Below are 20,940 nucleotides of genomic sequence, written 5' to 3' on the forward strand. Positions count from 1 at the left end.
ATTTGCGAAATTTTTATTCGCCGATCTTTACCAATAATGTCATGAATGGCAACAATGTTGTCTGCAGTGATGCTTGTCCGCGGTCTCCTTTCATGAGATTCATTTTCCACAGCTTCTCTTCCTGCTACAAATTTTTTAGCCCACTCATACACTCGAGTCTACAAAAGTGTTTCTTCCCCAAACTGTGCACGGAGCCATCTTAAAATTTCTGAAGGTTTGGTGCCCTCTTTTGCGAGAACCTTGATAATGATGCGTTGCATAACAGACGTGTGCATGGCGTACTGAAGCAGCCCAGCTCTCCACCATCATTCGTGCTTGCAAATCCCTTCTCCAAACACCCCCACCAACATCCTGGCAAAGCCCCACCTCAGAACTATTACTAACAGCAGCGGTACATTCAAATTCTCATTTATATTAGATCCGCCTTTGTAGTTTATTATCGATCTGGTACCCCTATCCTCCTATGTGTAGTAGGGAATAGCCTTATGCTTGTAACTGCCAATACCATACTAGTAAGTAAGTCCTATCAACACTTCCCATTCCTATTAGCTTCCACATCTTCCCCACATTTACCATTACCTTTTACATAAAATCAGCTTCATAGTTCGTATCGCACTTCAACTTATTCACAATTAGATATTTATTTATTTTCCACCTAGTCGATACAATAAATTGCTTAAGGCAATTTTTAATGGTTAAAAGTGGTACATGTTTCGTATATTATCAACATCTTCAGCCACATAACACTGTTTAGATGAAAAATATATAAATTGACAAAGTAATGCTTTAGAGGAAGTGTCCTTAAAATTAACATAAGATTGACAACATTAAAACAAACAAATAACTCAGTTCTATTTCCAGTTCTTGTAACGAAATCATTCATTATCACTATCATATCCTTGTTGTCAACCCTGACTACAATATCACTCAGCGTTTCATAAAACTTATCAACTTCATCCCCATCTGCTTCCTCACATGGTGAATTCTCTGAGATGATTCTCATTCTAATTCCAACTGCTAAATCTATTTACACCATTCATTCATGTGTCCACCAGAAATTCTATTGCATGCTATAGTTTTTCTCAATGAACAATCCCAAACTACACTCCACCCTTCCTCCTTTGACATCTTTTACGATCATATAATCTCTATCTCTTCCTTGTTATTTCCCCTTATCCAAACATCCAAATGCATCCTCTTTGCTATATCAGCCCATTCTACTTTCTTTCTGATAAAGAACACAAAATTCAAACACCTCAAACTGTCACTGTAGAAATAAAGATTGGGAAAACAGAAAGAAAATTAAAAACTGAACAATTTTTATGTATAAATAAAACCAGGACCCTCACAATATCTTATGTGAATTTCTTCTTCTGTGAACAGCTTAAGGACAATAGGTACTTTGAAAATGAAAGCAGTTACCAGTTTGTGATACTGGTTTCTGTTTAATTTGAAAACAGTGAATCCATGGTTGCTGACTACCTGTGATGTACACAGCAGTTCTTTGACAGAATATTTGCTACAGAAAGAACTCTGGGTACAAATCAAAGAAACAAATTACTTTCACCAGTAACATATCTACCTCATCCCCAAAGCTCCAATTTTTATATCCTAAAAAGCTTTTGACCATGAGAATAATGGATAAAAATACAAAAGTGTTCCATCAACACTAGATATTTGGTCACCCTAAGCACTGACCAGCAAAGATCAGCAAAGCATCTGTATGCAAGAGCAATATCTAAGCCAAATTAGAAGCACATTATCTTTAATGCCACCAAAACTGCTATATAAAAAAAGGAGTAGAAAAGCTTCTCTCAAGATAACCAACACCAATGTAGAATTTGTTATGACTAAAAATAAGTCCTCAATCTCAACAGAGAGGACACAGCAAAAAGAGGGACATTTTTGTACCTTCTGAATATTCTGCACTGCCACACCACTGCCGGAATCATAAGCTGGATAGAACAGTAGAGGTAGTAAGGCCAGCAGTACTGCAGCAAACACCGTCAAGACCACATTATGCCATATGCCAGCACAGAGAATTCGAAGCTGTCGCTTTGGAGGGAGTGACTGCAGCTGATCCGTATTAAGATGGACATAAGCTACAGGCAGGAAGAACACCAGCACCAGTCCAAAACCTGAGATGTGTACATCTTCCCTGGAAGGAAGGGTAACACAATCAACCCAACAAATTTAATTCACTCATAATAAATTCTCTATCTCTGCTGTCATACTTTAGAGTGTAACAATGGTAACATGACCATGCTGACAAGTCATGGACCCTGAATTTTAAAATCTTTTTACAGTTACATGCTATATTCATTAAATAGCTAGCTCAAAAACTGAATTAGTTATAATGAAAACATCATAAATAAGTATTTTTTTGTAGACCACTTAATTCTTCCTGCAATACATATTATGTAAATTGCACCTCAAAGGATTTCCAGTGTCACTGCACAGAGGGTTAAAACTTGTCAGTATAAACACACTTTCTCAGTCAAAGTTCCATTTAATACTTTTACAATTTCTTTCACATTTTATAACTGTTAATTTCAAAAACAAGATTCATGTTTCTTACAAGGCCTATTAATGCCACTCAGTATTTTGAGATTTTTAGGGTTTCCCTCATCTGCATTTGATATACTTAATACAATCTTTACTTCAATCCTTTGTTCTCAAATCCCACTCTCCGGGTGCTCCTTCAGCATAGTCTATATATTATCAATTTTCAGCAGTTATTACCAAGTTAGTATACCGAGTCATTCATCCATACATACAAAGGTTACAAGATACTATCTTTCCGCATGTTTTTATTCATTTTCCTTCAAATTCCTCTTCACGAGAAAGTCTGATCAATCTTGTCGTCATGATAAAAATTCATCAACAACTCAAAAACTTTTCTAATTGAAATATCTTGTACTTAAAGATAAAAGAGTAACAATTTACCTCCAAAGGCAGGCATAATCAATATAATGATGCAGCTCTGTAGTTACAGACATTTGTCCCCGCATTTTGGCAATTTTCATTTGATTACATTAATTGCTCAGTGTACAAAGAGATCAGATACTGTAAGTGATATGGACAGGTTGAAGCTTTTCCCTTTTTATCTTTGTCCACTGAGCATTTAATGTAAACAAATGAAAAGCTTTTCCTTCACTGAGCAAGTTAGCCATGCGTTTAGGGCATGTAGCTGTGAGCTTGCATTTGGGAGATAATGGGTTCAAATCACACCGTTGGCTGCCCTGAAGATGGTTTTCTGAGGTTTCCCATTTTCACACCAAGTACCTTAATTAAGGCCACAGTCACTTCCCACTCCTAGCCCTTTCCTATCTCATCGTCACCACAAGACCTATCTGTGTCAGTGCGACGTAAAGTAACTTGCAACTTGTTGCTTTTCTTTCTTATCAAATATATTTAACAAACAGAATGTTAGAACACACCAGCTATATTACAAGTTAAACAGTGTTTCAAGCAAACATTAATGAATTAATGGAATGATAGTGAGGTGGGATTTTTTAACGTATGGCTTTTAGTTCCAAGGATGTATGAGGACATGTTTGGTGCACCAGTTCTGTAGCTGCTTTTCTGGTACACCCCATGGATGTGAGCTACATGTACTGTTGTGTAAGGGTGTTGTCTGTGAGGATAGGTGTAACTGTACAGAGCAGGAATGGGAAGGAAGTGGCCGTGGCCTTGAGAAATGTACCATACCAGCATTTGCCTGGAGATGAAATGGGGAACCACAGAGAACTATTCTGAGGATGGCCAATGGGGGATTTAAACCCACCTGCAGAGCTAGTAGCCATGACTGGCCATGCCCCAATGCAATGAGCTAACCTGTTCGGAGAGAGATTTGTTAATTCCATAAAATAGTGAAACACCACAGTATCTCAAATGGCACAAAATTTATCATAAATTGATTATAAGAATCTTCTTCTTCTGCTTTTCCCCACACCTGTGGGGTCACAGGTGCAAAATGTGTCGCACATGTGGATTTGACCCTGTTTTACGGCTGGATACCCTTCCTGACACTAACCCTATATGGAGGGATGTAATCACTATTATGTGTTTCTGTGGTGGTTAGTAGTGTAGTATGTTGTTTGAATATGAAGAGGAAAGTGTTGGGACAAACACAGACACCCAGTCCCCGAGCCAGAAGAATTAACCAGACGTGATTAAAATCCCTGACCCGGCCGGGAATCGAACCTAGGACCCTCTTAACCGAAGGCCTCAACACTGACCATTCAGCCAAGAAGTCAACAAATTGATAATAAGAATGATCTATTAAATTACATGTTCATAGGGATGTATTACACAAAATTTGTCCATTAGGCTCTGTTAGCAATAGCCGGTATGTGTTTCCCATTTCTGATTTGTTTTATGTGTAATTTATACTGGGCGGCCCAAATGTTCTTGCAATTTAGTTTCATGAAACTCACCGTGTTTACTACAGTTCTGAAAAACATGGGTTCCTCTCCCTAAGCCAGGGTAATATAACGAGATGTGTGGTTACACACTAGAAGACAGCAGAAATCGTGAGCACCACTATTAATTCATTATGGGTATCATGAATGAACCCATAAAATTAGCACAGATATGAACGCCTCTTCAGTGACGCCTAGACTATTTATGACAGCTGTTGACGGAGCTGCAGAGGATCAAACCAGCCTTCGGGCTGAATACCCAACATACATACATGAAGAACATGTACAATACAACAGGGCCTGCAAACACAGACCAGGCACAGGTATTGTATATGGTGGGAACTGCCCGCTGGATGTCAAGCCTCAAAATAGCTCACCTGGCAGTGGTGTGTTCGGAGTATGATAGTGGTCAGGGTTCAAGGATACAGAGGCCCAAACCCCAAGTTCTTTTGTTTTTACTGCCAATTGCTTGTGATGTAGCAAGGTTGTATACTTAATAGTTTCCACAGACTGATTTGTTTATGTGAACCCCGAAAGGACTGGGTTGGACTAGGCTACGAAACATGACAGGATTTCAGTTACCTACATCGTTTAACGCAGCACCTGTTCAAACTGACAACCTCCGTGGTCAATACACAGTTGTTCATGATGTTATGAACATCTGGCATGTTGCAACAACTTTGGTGTAATGGATTGGCATACCTCGGTGATGAGCAGTCTAACATGACAAGGATTGGCCGGCTCCTGTGAATGCGTCAGTTGTTTTACCTGGCCCCACAGGAAAAAACCCAGAGGCATACCATTGTTCGATCGGGTGAACTGGTGGGTCAGGGGTCCTATCCATTTATCAGGATACGTCACAAGGAGATGGTTCTGGATGACCACTGCCATGTGCAGTAGAGCTCCGTCATGTTGAAAGCACATCCTGCAGTGGTCGAGGAGACGCACAGGTTCCAACAATGGTGCGAGTTCATTGTGGAGAAACCGCAGATAGCGTGTTCCCATTAGATAACCCTCAAAGAAATGGGGATCAATGAAGTGATCTCCCACGATGCCACACCATACAGTCAAACCCCACTGTACGTGAAAAGCTGCCCATCATACCCATTAGGGGATTATCCACACTCCAGAAGTGAATATTGTTGGTTTCATTTTTGTGGAATCACTATTCATCCATATTAAGATGGTTGCTAAAAGGGCAGGATTAGTTGTAAATCATGCATGCTGTAGGGTCCACTTAAGAGTCCTCCGTACTTCAAAATCATGACCATGGAGCTCCTGGTGAAATCGATAGGTATGCAACATCCACATAACAGACGTCTGGCTGATGTTTGTCTCCTGTGCTAGTGTGAGGATTATGCCAGATAGCATGAACATAACCTCTTCATTGTGAGCAGACATCACAGGATGATCTTACAGGCCGTATTATTCCCAGGGACACATTTGTACGCAGACATCTTTCCACACTCCAAAATATCATGGCTGTCAGTTGTCGACCATCTAGGTAGTGTTCTTGATACAGGCGTTGTGCCTGGTATGCATTCTATCTAGCCTTTTCATAGATAAGTAACATCCACATACTAGTCACCGGAATACATCACATTAATTAAAACAGGGAAAATTGAAGAGGCTGCTGCTTAAAAAACAGGAGAAATGAATACGGTTGACATTTTACTTGGTACACTGGAACAAAACAATAATCAGGCATTGTAGTTTTCTCCTTTTAAATTAATTTATAATTATTTAATTAATTATTAATTATTTTTTTATATTAAAAATTAAACAGTGTACAATCTTCACTGTCAACTAAGCATCATCAGTTCTCCATTCGTCCAAACTGAGTGCAAGTGTTTATGAGCCTCCTCCAGTTCATCCTGTCCATCTACAAGTATTCCGATTTTTTTCTGCCAATTTACACCATGTTTTGTAAGGCCTTTAAATTTCCTTTCTAACAACCATCGCAAGGTCTTGACATCTTCTGAAGAGAAGTGGAGTCATTTCATTAGAGTGGCCTGTAAGTGACTTTTCATGGATCCAGTCAATGACACTGCTTCCACTCCCCAAGTTAGAATTGGTAGGTTACGATATATGTCCTGTACAGTGTGATCTTGAAAGCTTAGCATAATGTGTCATCCATAAGTAGGCGACGAATAGAGAGATAGAATTTTGATGCAGCTTGTATTCTATCCCCAATATCTTTGTTTATGATACTGTCAGAATGTGTAACACTATGTACTTGAACGATTTCAACTCATCACCAAACCAACTGTTTCAGTTCAGCTGATGATCAGACCCATTTCCTCAAACTCTCTTGCAAAAGATGGTATAATACAGAGGGGGAAGAAGGAAGATAGCTATCAAGTTTGAATGTTTTAAGAATAAAATGCAAGATAATCATTATACTATAATAAAGGGCAGCACAGCAATGACATTTCCATGCATCAATAAAGCAAAGGAAACGAGCAAGCAAGCATGCAAGTTTGGAAGTTTTAAGTGACTAGTAATCTTATAGGATGATAGGAAAACTTAAAATGGTCCACCTTTTCAATGTTCAATATGGACAAAAATGAAATTCCTAGGTTTAAATAGTAATCTTATAATCGTAAACCATACAAAAAATAATTTAATATAAAATTTGAACCACTCAGACAAAACTTCCATATGAATAGGCTGGGATTCAAACTCTACGTTGATATCTAAAGATGATATCACCAATCAATTGTGTCCATGGGAAATTAGCATGCAACACATTTGGATGTGAGGTGTTCAAGATTAAAAGAAATACACTTCATACTTCGACATACCTCCTCTGCGAACCATGTGACCTTGCCGCGGTGGGGAGGCTTACGTGTCCCAATGATGCAGATAGCCAAGCTGCAGGTGCAACCATATCGGATGGGTATCTGTTGAGAGACCAGACTAACGAATGGTTCACTGAAAAGGAGTTAGCTGCATTTTGAGAGTTGCAAAGGCGGCAGTCTGGATGATTTATAAGGCCTTGTAATAATACTCAACATGGCTTAGCTGTGTTGATACTGCTACACGGCTGAAAGCAACGGGAAACTACAGCCGTAACTAACTCCCCAGGACAAGCAGCTCCCTCTGTATGAATGATGTACTGATGATGGCTTCCTCCCGGGTAAAATATTCCGGAAGCAAACTAGTCCCCCATTCGGATCTCCAGGTGGGGACTACACGAGAGGGGGCGATCATCAGGAAGATGGATACTGATATTCTGCGAGTCGGAGCATGGAATGTTAGAAGTTTGAATCGTTGTGGTAGGTTAGAGAATCTGAAAAGGGAGATGGATAGGCTAAAGTTAGATCTAGTTGGTATAAGTGAAGTACGTTGGCAGGAAGAACAAGATTTTTGGTCAGGCGACTACCGAATTTTCAACACAAAATCAAACAGGGGAAATGCAGGAGTCGGTTTAATAATGAATAAGAAAATAGGGCAGTGGGTAAGCTACTATGACCAGCATAGTGAAAGAATTATTGTCGTCAAGATAGACACTAAACCAATGCCCACCACAATAGTGCAGGTCTATATGCCTACTAGTTCAGCGGATGATGAAGAAATCAAAAGAATATATGAGGAGATAGAAGATTTAATACAATATGTAAAAGGTGACGAGAATCTAATTGTGATGGGAGACTGGAATGCAGTGGTAGGCCAAGGAAGAGAAGGTAGTACAGGAGGAGAATTTGGATTGGGACAAAAGAACGAAAGAGGAAGTCGGCTGATTGAATTCTGCACTGATCATAATTTAGTCCTTGCCAATACTTGGTTCAAACACCACAAACGGCGGCTGTATAAGTGGATGAGACCTGAAGACACTGGAAGGTATCAAATAGACTTCATTATGATTAGGCAGAGATTCAGAAACCAGGTGTTGGATTGTCGTGTACCGACCTCCCAGGACTCGAACCGGCGGACTGCCAGGTGGAAGGCAGCCGGGATTCGCAGCCGAGTCTAGAGCTCAAGGTGTCAGAGGAGATTAATTAGTGTTAGAATAATGATAGTCATCGACATGAGACACCTTGTAGTGATGGAATAATAATTATAGTTAGATATAATATTTTAGAAGGCAAAAGTAACTTTCAAGAAGCTACATGCATTGGAGAGCAGTTTGTGAAACGCGCTTGCTTACACAAGTGTTGACTAAGAGCGGGGACTTGTTGATCACAACAAGGTATTTACTGTGTATCGACAAACAGAGCTCGTATGCCAGCGAGCCAGGCGGCCCGCCGATAAACCGACAAAGAAACAAAGCCCAGTGCAAGGCCATTCAGGGTCAGTACAGATGCACTAGGGAAACAAGGAAAGTTGAGGACAAAGTAAGACAGAAGACAGTAGTGCCTAGGTAGCAGCACTTACTGTGACAACTATTGAGAATAGCCACTTGAAGGCGCTAGTGACTGGATGAACAGTTTGGTAATGCCGTAAGACCCAACCCCTTAGTAGGAGGTAGGGATAGAACTTTGAGTTCAGGAGCGGAGATATAACCCCTGGCCAAGATGGCGCGGGGCCTTCTTCCAGCCAGTAGTTCGTACTTGTCAGAACGATATTCTTTTCGAGCATAGCCCAAGTGCCGCAGGGCAAGATTCAGATAGACGCGTAGTAGAACAGTAGGCGCGTGGAACAAGCTCGCTCTCTCTACAGATCATTACATTCAGACTTGTAAATATACTGTACATAGTAGTTGTAGTTGTCCTCAGTAATAAAGGACAGGTAAATAATTTCATCTTTTATTTCGGGAGTTGCGGGACGAGTCATACCTACAATTTACCTCCCTACATTCCGCTCGGCAGGTCAGGTAATACTTCAACATCCAACGGCCTGGTGACCAACCTATGAGAACGTCTCTCAGGACAGGTAGGTCACGACAGGCACGTATAAAAATTTGGTGTCAGATGTGGGGTCCCGAGTTCGATCCTCGAACATTGTCAACTCACCGAAATAACGTGAGAGAACCGCGACTTCGTAGAAGATTGTCCGTAAGAGAACCGTGACTTCGCAGAAGATTTCCGTGTGAGAAAATCGCGACTTCGCAGAAGATTGTCCGAACCGCGCTACCGCGTAGTTTCGTTCGTGTGCCGCGCATCGCAGAAGAGGAGCATCACTACCGCAGCCTACTAAGCCAGCCCAGCAGAGGGGTAGGAGTCCAGTAGCAGACAACGCCATCCGGTGGAGACGCAGCAATACAGCCGACTACTCATCCAGCCCAGCAGTGAAGCAGCATTGCAGATTAAGGTAAGCTGAATATTTATTTCAAATGGCACGACAGAATAGTTCAGTACCAGCAGACCAAGGCACTGAGATGCTTGACGAGGTGGAATCAGTAAGTATGAGTGGGCCTTTTGTGACAGTAGTAGAAGGACATCGCCTCATTGGACGAGAGTTTGATGGCAGTCAACCAGATAGATTGCATGAGTTCACAGCTAACGTAGATGCTGCTGTTCGTATGATTAAGGATGAGGATCAAGAGTTGTTTTTCAAGTACATTTTAACTAAGGTTACGGGCAGAGCCCGAGATAAGTTGTACAGACGTGATATACATAACTGGGAGAAAGCCAAGCGGGCATTGATAGAATATTATGGCCAGCAAGGCACGTTAGATTTGTACATTTGTCAAATGTTCCAAACAGCGCAGGACCCGCGAGAATCAGTCGCACTTTGGGCGCACAAAATAGAAACACTGTCAGCTTCTTTTAGAGAGGCAATACTTGAAGGCGAATTAGAGGAAGATCGCGATGCACAATTGCAAATAACAAGAAAAATATGTGTTGCTAGTTTCATACAAGGATTAGCCAACCCTAGAATACAAGCTAGAGTACAGTCAGAAAAGGGCATCACTTTTGAGAGGGCCGTTGCACTTGCACAGCAGGAAGAAACCGTAATAATGTCAAAGAAGGCACGAGAGGGCCTACAACACAAACGTAGCTCAGGGTTTAGCAAGCGCAGACCAGAACAGGAGCGCAGTGCAGCACCAAAGTGGCATACTAAGCCAACAAATGCTAGGGAGTGCAGTGCAGCACCACAGTGGCATACTAAGCCAACACATGCTAGTGTTAGGGTGGTCTGCTACAATTGTAACCAGGAAGGCCACATAGCAAAGAACTGTAAGAACACAGGAACGCAGGGGGCTCACACCACACAGACCGCTAGTTCCAACACAGTTACAGGAGGCACATTCAGTAAATTAAAATGTTGCTATTGTGGGAAGACAGGGCACATTGAACGTGAATGTAGAAAGAAACAAAGAGATAAGGAAACAGAGGTACGAGAAACAGTGCACATAGTACGTACACAACCAAATCAAGTGACAAAAGAAAACAGAGTTTGTTATCGTTGCGGCCGAAAAGGGCACATACAGGTGAATTGTCGACAAGGTGCACACACTCAAGGTGCACGCACACAAGGTGCACAAACTCAAGGTGCACGCACACAACGTGCACGCACTCCGGTGAAGCGAATGGATAGCCGTAGGTGCTACTCATGTGGTCAACAGGGCCACATTCAGAGAAACTGTCGAAAAGCCCAAGGCAAGTCCACGGGCAACAGGGCCATGAAAGGCCAAACTCAGAGTGATCGCATAGGGGGCAAGGCCATAAGATACCGAGCCCAATGCGAACATTGTGATAGGTGGTCACATCGAACCCAAGACTGTTGGTTCAAAAAGAAGGGCGGCAGTACGCAAGCCACGAAAGCCTCCGCGGCTCAGGCGGCAAACTAGAACGGGCCCGTAGCAAGGGGACAGTTACGGAGGCCCGCAAATCAGAAGGTCCCAAAAATTCTTACGTAGAAGGCACGGTGCTGATTCAGGTCGCAAACCAAGGAAGACCGTTGAGATTTTTGATAGATACTGGGTCCGATGTCAGCCTAGTAAAGAGGCAATCGGTACCCAAGGAATGCCTGATTAACGGGAGCAAATTAATTGAATTAGCAGGTGTAAGTAAAGGAATAATTTACACCCAGGGTATTGTACGTTTTGCCATTGGAAACACAAGTCACACATTTCATGTGGTAGGGAGTGATTTCCAATTAACACAGGATGGTATAGTTGGGCGAGACCTCCTGACAGATAGTGTGATTGACTATAAGGAGGGTCATGTCACCATAAGAGGGCGACAATACCCTATGGGGGCACGAGAGACGAAGGTGATCCGTCTCGAACCAAGGACCCAGAAGGTCGTTGTTATAGAAGTAGATCGGAATCTACCTTTAGGAATTATTGAGAAGGAAGAGGTGATACCAGGGGTGTACCTCGCAAGGGTGCCTAACCAAATCAGAGCGCCACGAAGCAGTGGTTAGCATGATGAATACCACTAAAAAAAGGCAGTGACTTTACACAGTCCACGAGTGCACATACAGGAGGTAGATAAAACCTGCCTAGCACAAGTGAGAAAGGTAGAGCAGAACAGTAGAGTGGCAAACGGAGAACCGGCCACCCAGAAGCCCCGATCACAGCGGGTGATAGACTGTTTGCGAGTTGATCACCTCACACAGGTAGATAAAGAAGGGATATACGCCATCTGTGCTGAGTACAATGATATCTTCCATCTTGAGGGAGACAAACTAACTCACACCGATGTACTACAGCATGAGATCCCTACACCCCAAGATCAACCTCCAATTAATGTACGACCATATAGACTTCCCGAAGCACAGAAGGGGGAGATACAAGCTCAGATAGACAAGATGCTAAGTGATGAAATTATCACACCTAGCACATCAGCCTGGAATTCGCCATTACTTTTAATTCCAAAGAAATTAGATGCCTCAGGGAAACAAAAATGGAGGGTCGTGATCGACTTTCGTAAATTGAACGAGATAACGATAGGAACCAGTTATCCCCTGCCATTAATTTCAGAACTGTTAGACGCCCTTGGCAAGGCGAGATACTTTTCAACTTTAGATCTCGCGAGTGGCTATCACCAGGTGTTGTTGAAGCCTGAAGACAGGCCAAAGACAGCATTCTCTGCGCTAGGCCGCAAGTACAAATTCAGGAAAATGCCCATGGGTTTGATGGCCGCGCCAGCCACGTTTACGAGGCTGAAGAACAACGTGCTCACAGGGTTAACAGGTATAAAATGTCTGTGTTACCTGGATGACGTCATTGTGTATGGGAGTTCAATCCAGGAGCACAATGCGAAGCTAAGAGACGTATTTCAAAGGCTGAGAGAGAACACGCTGAAACTCCAGCCAGATAAGTGTGAATTCCTAAGAACCGAAGTAGCGTTCCTAGGACATGTAATCACTGACGAAGGTGTCTTACCAGACCCACGTAAAGTACAGGCCGTTAAGGACTTTCCGAGGCCGACCACTAGCCGCCAGATCAAGCAGTTCTGCGGACTGAGTGGGTACTATAGGAAGTTCATACCTAACTACAGCAAAATCGCGAAACCGCTGTATCAGTTAGTGAAGAAGGACGTTCCCTTTGTATGGGGAGACGATCAGGAACAAGCGTTCCAGACACTAAAGCAAAAGCTAATTGAGGAACCTATATTGCAATATCCGGACTTTGAAAAACCATTCGTTGTTACCACTGATGCGAGCAACGAAGCGGTTGGGGCAGTATTGTCACAAGGACCTATCGGGAAAGACCTTCCAATAGCCTATGCAAGTAGAACGCTTAACAAAGCAGAAATGAATTACAGCGTAACTGAGAAAGAATTGTTGGCAATAGTGTGGGCAGTAAAGTATTTCAGACCATATTTATTTGGTAGAAAATTCACTGTTGTGACAGACCATAAGCCGTTGAAGTGGGTCTTCAACGTGCAAGATCCGTCTTCACGCCTGCTAAAGTTCAGGCTGAAGCTGGCGGAATACGACTTCGACGTCGTATATAAGCAGGGCAAACAGAACTGCAATGCAGATGCCCTGAGTAGGAATTCCACTGAACCCAAGTGCCAAGCGCGAGTGGTTAACTCGGCTCAGCACAGGTCTCACTCAGAGACAACAGTAGAAACTCAGGCCTCAGATGAGAATAGAGAGGAGGTACTGTCTTCAAAACCCGAGGACGCTACGGCAGAGGGAATTGAAGCGGACGGTAGCGAGGTTTCCGAGGACGCTAACGCAGAGGAGATCTCGCCCGAAGGTAGCTTATCTGAGGAAGAGAACGAATTAAGCGAAGCTGAAAAGTTAGCCATTTTGAAAGAATGTCATGATTCTTTGGTGGGAGGCCACCAAGGAATAGCGCGCACGTACGCCAGGGTACGTGAACGAATTCAGTGGAAGGGCATGAAAGGGGACATTGAGCGTTATGTACGCACATGTCCCTCCTGGCAAAAGAATAAAGGGACCAGACCAGACGTCAGGGCTCCCATGAGAATCACGGATACCCCGAACACAGTCTTTGAGAAGATATCCCTAGACGTAGTTGGACCTCTTCCGTTGACAGAGGCAGGAAACAGGTACATACTGACATGCCAAGATCAGCTGTCAAAGTACCTAGTAGCGAGTGCCATGCCTAATCAGGAGGCAGAAACCGTGGCACGGACGCTAATCAATAACGTAATAAGTATCTACGGGATACCAGAGCAGATTCTCACTGACCAGGGTGGAAATTTCATGAGTGATGTGTTTAAGACGCTGTGTAAAACGTTGCGCATTCGGAAAACACACACTACGGCCTTCAGGCCACAATCGAACGGTAGCATAGAAAGATCCCATAAGGTGCTCACGGAGTACCTAAGGCATTATGTCTGCTCAGGGGAGCAGAATGACTGGGACAAGTATTTGCCTACAGCTAGCTTTGTGTATAATACCACAAAGAGCACAAGTACAGGGTTCACACCCTACGAATTAATTTTTGGAAGGAAGGCAAATATCCCAGGTGTGCTGCAAAAGCCACCTGAAATGAGTTACAATGAACACCAGAACGTGGTGGAGGAACTGACGGCACAGCTTAGGCGAAATCACGAGGCCGCCAGAAAGACCTTAATAGAGCAAAAGGAATTAGAGAAAGAACACTACGACAAAAAGCAAAATGAGGTCACCTTTCAGGTAGGTGATAAGGTTCTCTTGCGCAATGACGCATTGCGAAGAGGAAAATCCAGAAAGCTAAGCCCACCATTCGAAGGTCCGTACGAAATAGTAGATGTTTCAGGGGTGAATTGCACCCTACAGATGAACAAGAAAGGAAAACGGATTAAAGTACATAAGAACCGTTTGAAATTGTACTTGTAGAAACGAGAACTGGGAAGCAAATGGTAACACACATCCTGTCTTTACCTTGCAGGTAGACAGCAGATATGGCGCGAATGCTAGGATTGTTGTCCATCGTAGTAGCAGTGATAGTCGTGACGTCACATCGCTACAGAATAGCCGGAGAAGTACTGGATGTCAAGGTGACACCATATGAGAGTACTCCAGGGGCATACTTCGACAATCAGGGTGAGATACAGTTATACCATACGGAATGGACACTAGTTACCTATGTAAACCTGAATAAATTAAGTGATGTATTTTCAAATGTCAAGAGACACATACACTGGACTCAATTAATATGTACACAGTTAGAAAGAAGTACTAATCTAACATGTCAACAGGATGTTAGAATGCTAAGTGCACAATTAGAGAGAATTAAGGAATCGAAGGAATTAATTACGAGGATTACTAAACCAATAGGGGAAACGGATAACACTAGGCGAAAACGAGGCCTAATTAACGCAATAGGTTCCATCGCAAAGGCGTTATTTGGAACATGATGATGCCGATAAATATGAGTCAAAAATTAGTGAGTTAGAGCAGGAACAGCTTTCAATTATGAAAATTGCAAAAGACCAGATGATAGTAGTAAAATCAACACTGCAATCTATGAACAGCACCATTTACGATGTCACAGCCAATGAGCAGAAATTAACTCAAAACATTGCAGAAATTAGATCTTATCTTGCCAATAGCACGCTTCAGATTACAGAAGCACTTAAGCAAGTAGAATTAGAAAACTCAGTGAATAGGCATTTAATTGAGATTGAAGGCCTTCTCATACAACTGTATGAGCATTACAGTGTTGTATTATCAGGTATAATGAATGCTCAGGTAGGAGTCATTCAGGTGCAAATAATTTCAGCAGATGATATTATTAAGGGTTATAAGAAAGCTCAGGGAGATTTCCCTAAAGGATTGTCCTTGCCATTTGATTTAAAATCAGCTTACGGCTACTTGATTTACAAAGTAGCCACAGTGGAAGTGTTCGCTAACAAAAATTATCTAGTGTACGTCATCAAGACACCCCTTACAGATAGGGTAACTTATACATTGTATCACATGATTCCATTCCCCACATATATGAAGAGTAATCCACACCATTTTGTTTATATTCAAGAGACCAAGGACTATATCCTTATGGACAAGGAGAAACAAACTTATGTTCAATTAGACAAAGATCAGGTAAATCAATGTAAGGTAGTAACACCCAGTTGGAGACTATGTCATGTTAAATTCCCTATTAATACAGTGTACACTCAAAAGAGCTGCGCAATCCAGTTAATTATTGGAGTTAGTCAAATCCCAGATAATTGTGATAAAAGAGTGCTTCCCGTTCAACAGCTCATGTGGATACCTATCAGAGCTAACAGATATATATACGTATCCCCAGAAGAAGTTAAAGTAACATGTATGTGTAAGGATACCACCAGTGATATCAGGTTAACAGGCACTGGTATTCTTGTTTTAAGTGCAGGTTGCACAGTGTATGGGCCACATAATAAAATACAAGGTGTAGGTGAAGTGAACACTACACAAAGTAAAGACTTTGTACCAGAAGTCACACTTGATTATGACTGTTGTGAACAGATAGGTAGTGAAGTCAAGTTAGAACAGATACCCGAAATGAATAAGTTGTCCTTAAATAATTTGCTAAATCACATTAACGATTTACAATGGACTACCCATAAGACACAAGAAGTGGAAGATATGGTGAGACAAAAAGAAGAAGAACTGCAAAGACATATGGTCTATCAGCATATTAATGTGTACAGATATATTGTGTGGATAGTTGTTGGTATCATAAGTTTAATTTTAATTTGTTATTGTTGTAATTGTTGCTGTCCGAAACTAGGGTTTCCAGCAAAGAGATGGTTCGATGATGCACGGGCTCATTGCCCTAATATATGTATAAAACAAACGGTAATCACGAAGGGAGATAAGGTTAAGACTTCAGATGAGGATTTAACTATATTCCAACGTCCCAGGCGGATCCGGGGACGCCCGGAGATGTCTGAGGAGATCATGGAATTACACTCCAGGCCTGCTGGGGGACGCCCTAGTACGCCTGAGAGATCTATAGAAGAAGTAGAAATGGATGCAAGTGATAATCAGAGTAGAGAACAACCTTCCCCTTCACCACAGGGTTGCCGATCCTTACGTACCGGCAACATCAGAGTATAAATAGTGTAGGACAGAAATGGACGCAACGTATGGTTGCATCCATTTCTTTCCTAAGGGGGGAGATGTCGTGTACCGACCTCCCACGGACTCGAACCGGCGGACTGCCCGGTGGAAGGCAGCCGGGATTCGCAGCCGAGTCTAGAGCTCAAGGTGTCAGAGGAGATTAATTAGTGTTAGAATAATGATAGTCATCGACATGAGACACCTTGTAGTGATGGAATAATAATTATAGTTAGATATAATATTTTAGAAGGCAAAAGTAACTTTCAAGAAGCTACATGCATTGGAGAGCAGTTTGTGAAACGCGCTTGCTTACACAAGTGTTGACTAAGAGCGGGGACTTGTTGATCACAACAAGGTATTAACTGTGTATTGACAAACAGAGCTCGTATGCCAGCGAGCCAGGCGGCCCGCCGATAAACCGACAAAGAAACAAAGCCCAGTGCAAGGCCATTCAGGGTCAGTACAGATGCACTAGGGAAACAAGGAAAGATGAGGACAAAGTAAGACAGAAGACAGTAGTGCCTAGGTAGCAGCACTTACTGTGACAACTATTGAGAATAGCCACTTGAAGGCGCTAGTGACTGGATGAACAGTTTGGTAATGCCGTAAGACCCAATCCCTTAGTAGGAGGTAGGGATAGAACTTTGAGTTCAGGAGCGGAGATATAACCCCTGGCCAAGATGGCGCGGGGCCTTCTTCCAGCCAGTAGTTCGTACTTGTCAGAACGATATTCTTTTCGAGCATAGCCCAAGTGCCGCAGGGCAAGATTCAGATAGACGCGTAGTAGAACAGTAGGCGCGTGGAACAAGCTCGCTCTCTCTACAGATCATTACATTCAGACTTGTAAATATACTGTACATAGTAGTTGTAGTTGTCCTCAGTAATAAAGGACAGGTAAATAATTTCATCTTTTATTTCGGGAGTTGCGGGACGAGTCATACCTACAATTTACCTCCCTACATTCCGCTCGGCAGGTCAGGTAATACTTCAACATCCAACGGCCTGGTGACCAACCTACGAGAACGTCTCTCAGGACAGGTAGGTCACGACAGGATTGCAAAACTTTCCCAGGAGCAGATGTGGACTCTGACCACAACTTGTTGGTCATGAAATGCCTTCTGAAGTTGAAGAAATTGAAGAAAGGAAAGAATGCAAAAAGATGGGATCTAGACAAGTTGAAAGAAAAGAGTGTGAGGGATTGTTTCAAGGAGCATGTTGCACAAGGACTAAATGAAAAGGCTGAAGGAAACACTATAGAGGAAGAGTGGAGAGTCATGAAAAATGAAGTCAGTAGGGCTGCTGAAGAAATGTTAGGAAGGAAGAAAAGATCAACTAAGAATCAGTGGATAACTCAGGAGATACTACACCTGATTGATGAACGACGAAAATACAAGAATGCTAGAAATGAAGAAGAAAGAAAAGAATACAGGCGATTAAAGAATGAAGTGGATAGAAAGTGCAAGGTAGCTAAGGAAGAATGGCTGAAGGAGAAGTGCAAGGATGTCGAAGTCTGTATGGTCCTGGGAAAGGTACATGCTGCATACAGGAAAATCAAGGAAATCTTTGGAGAAAGGAAATCTAGGTGTATGAATATTAAGAGCTCAGATGGAAAGCCACTTCTAGGGAAAGAAAACAAAGCAGAAAGATGGCAGGAGCATATCCAACAGTTGTATGAAGGTAAAGATGTAGATAATTTGGTTCTGGAGCATGAAGAGGCTGTTGATGCTGATGAAATGGGAGACCCAATTTTGAGGTCAGAGTTTGACAGAGCTGTGAGTGACCTCAATAGGAATAAGGCACCTGGAATTGATGACATTCCCTCTGAATTACTGATTGCCTTAAGAGAAACCAGCATTGCAAGGTTATTTCATTTAGTGTGCAAGATGTATGAGACAGGAGAAGTCCCATCCGATTTTTGGAAGAATGTTGTTATACCTATTCCCAAGAAATCCGGTGCTGACAGGTGTGAAAACTACTGCACCATTAGTTTAGTATCTATGCCTGCAAAATTTTAACACGTATTATTTGCAGAAGAATGGAAAAACAAGTTGAAGCTGAGTTGGGAGAAGATCAATTTGGCTTCAGAAGAAATGTAGGAACACGTGAAGCAATCCTGACTTTACGTCTGATCTTAGAGGATCGAATCAAGAAGGACAAGCCCACGTACATCGCATTCATAGATCTAGAAAAGGCATTCGATAATGTTGATTGGACCAAGCTATTTATGATTCTGAAGATGATAGGGATCAGATACCGAGAACGAAGAATTATCTACAATCTGTATAAAAATCAGTCTGCAGTAATAAGAATCGAGGGCTTTGAAAAAGAAGCAGCAATCCAGAAAGGAGTGAGGCAAGGCTGCAGTTTGTCCCCTCTCCTTTTCAATGTTTACATAGAACAGGCAGTAAAGGAAATCAAAGAGAAATTTGGAAAGGGAATCACAGTCCAAGGAGAGGAAATCAAAACCTTGAGATTTGCCGATTATATTGTTATTTTATCTGAGACTGCAGAAGATCTTGAGAAGTTGCTGAATTGTATGGATGAAGTCTTGGGTAAGGAGTACAAGATGAAAATAAATAAGTCCAAAACAAAAGTAATGGAGTGCAATCGAACGAAGGCAGGTGATGCAGGAAATATTAGATTAGGAAATGAAGTCTTAAAGGAAGTAGATGAATATTGTTACTTAGGTAGTAGAATAACTAACGATGGCAGAAGTAAGGAGGACATAAAATGCAGACTAGCACAAGCAAGGAAGAGCTTTCTTAAGAAAAGAAATTTGCTCACTTCAAGCATTGATATCAGAATTAGAAAGATGTTTTTGAAGACTTTCGTGTGGAGCGTGGCATTGTATGGAAGTGAAACATGGACGATAACTAGCTCAGAAAGAAAGAGAAGAGAAGCTTTTGAAATGTGGTGTTACAGAAGAATGCTGAAGGTGAGATGGATAGATGGAATCACGAATGAAGAGATACTGAATCGAATTGGTGAGAGGAGATCGATTTGGCTAAATTTGTTGAGAAGAGATAGAATGATAGGACACATCTTAAGGCACCCAGGACTTGTTCAGTTGGTTTTTGAAGGAAGTGTAGGTGGTAAGAACGGTAGGGGTAGACCAAGGTATGAATATGACAAGCAGATTAGAGCAGACGTAGGATGCAATAGTTACTTAGAAATGAAAAGGTTAGCACAGGATAGGGTGGTATGGAGAGCTGCATCAAACCAGTCTATGGACTGATGACTCAAACAACAACAACTTCGACATAAAACCTGAATAATTTTCATTTCTTGTTTCCAAGTACCAGGTTTTACTGAAAATGATATAATCTCGTACCTGCTGCATAAAGTTAAAAGTACTAAGAATGCTCATCTGCATGTTCTACTGAGATAGAAATATTATTTTAAGTAAAAATAAGTTAGTGAATTTTCTTTTGGCTATTTGCTTTATGGTGCACTGACACAGATAGGTCTTATGGTGACGATGGGATAGGAAAGGCTTAGGAACGGGAAGGAGGTGGCCATGGCCTTAATTAAGGTACAGCCCCAGCATTTGCCGGGTTTGAAAATGGGAAACCATGGAAAACCATCTTCAGGGCTGCTGACAGTGGGGTTCGAACCCACTATCTCCCGGATGCAAGCTCATAGCTGCGCACCCCTAACCGCACGACTAACTCGCCCGGTAGTGAATTTTCTTACAGAATGATGATTTTAGTGAAATGATACTTTTAACATGCAATTACGACTGCATGAATGAAACATATATCTTAGTGAGAAACAGTCTGCATGGGCTGATATGATTTGTGTTCTTTAGACAGTATGGTATACAGTATATGCATATAGACAAACAAGCCCTTGTATATTGTATGTATTTGGTGCTAAAGTATAATCAAAATCCCAGACTAAAAAGTATCACAGCTAATGAAATAAAGACTATCTCCACAACTGTTTTGAGGTTTCTCCAGAAACAATTAGGTATTTCAAGAGCTGGTTCTAGTCCTAGTAAGCAAATGTGGATGAAGATTTCCTTAACCGTGTAATCTTCAGCGATGAATCAACATTTCACCTCAGCTTGGTGGAAGTTTTAAGTGACTAGTAATCTTATAATTATAAACCATATGAA

At 42.0% G+C, this 20,940-nt stretch overlaps 1 protein-coding gene across 2 annotated transcripts in view; it reads right to left on the reverse strand.

The window, feature by feature from the left end:
* The window catches only part of S2P (membrane-bound transcription factor site-2 protease), a 112,702-nt gene that overhangs the window by 43,235 nt on the left and 48,527 nt on the right, over positions 1–20,940 (reverse strand). For both annotated transcript variants that reach the window (XM_067138076.2, XM_067138075.2), the window contains exon 4: positions 1,912–2,158. In XM_067138076.2, coding sequence (XP_066994177.2) covers positions 1,912–2,158 — 247 coding nt within the window. The remainder of the gene's footprint in view (positions 1–1,911; positions 2,159–20,940) is intronic.

The sequence above is a fragment of the Anabrus simplex genome, chromosome 1 (genome assembly GCF_040414725.1).
Source record: "Anabrus simplex isolate iqAnaSimp1 chromosome 1, ASM4041472v1, whole genome shotgun sequence".
NCBI classification, from domain to species: domain Eukaryota; kingdom Metazoa; phylum Arthropoda; class Insecta; order Orthoptera; family Tettigoniidae; genus Anabrus; species Anabrus simplex.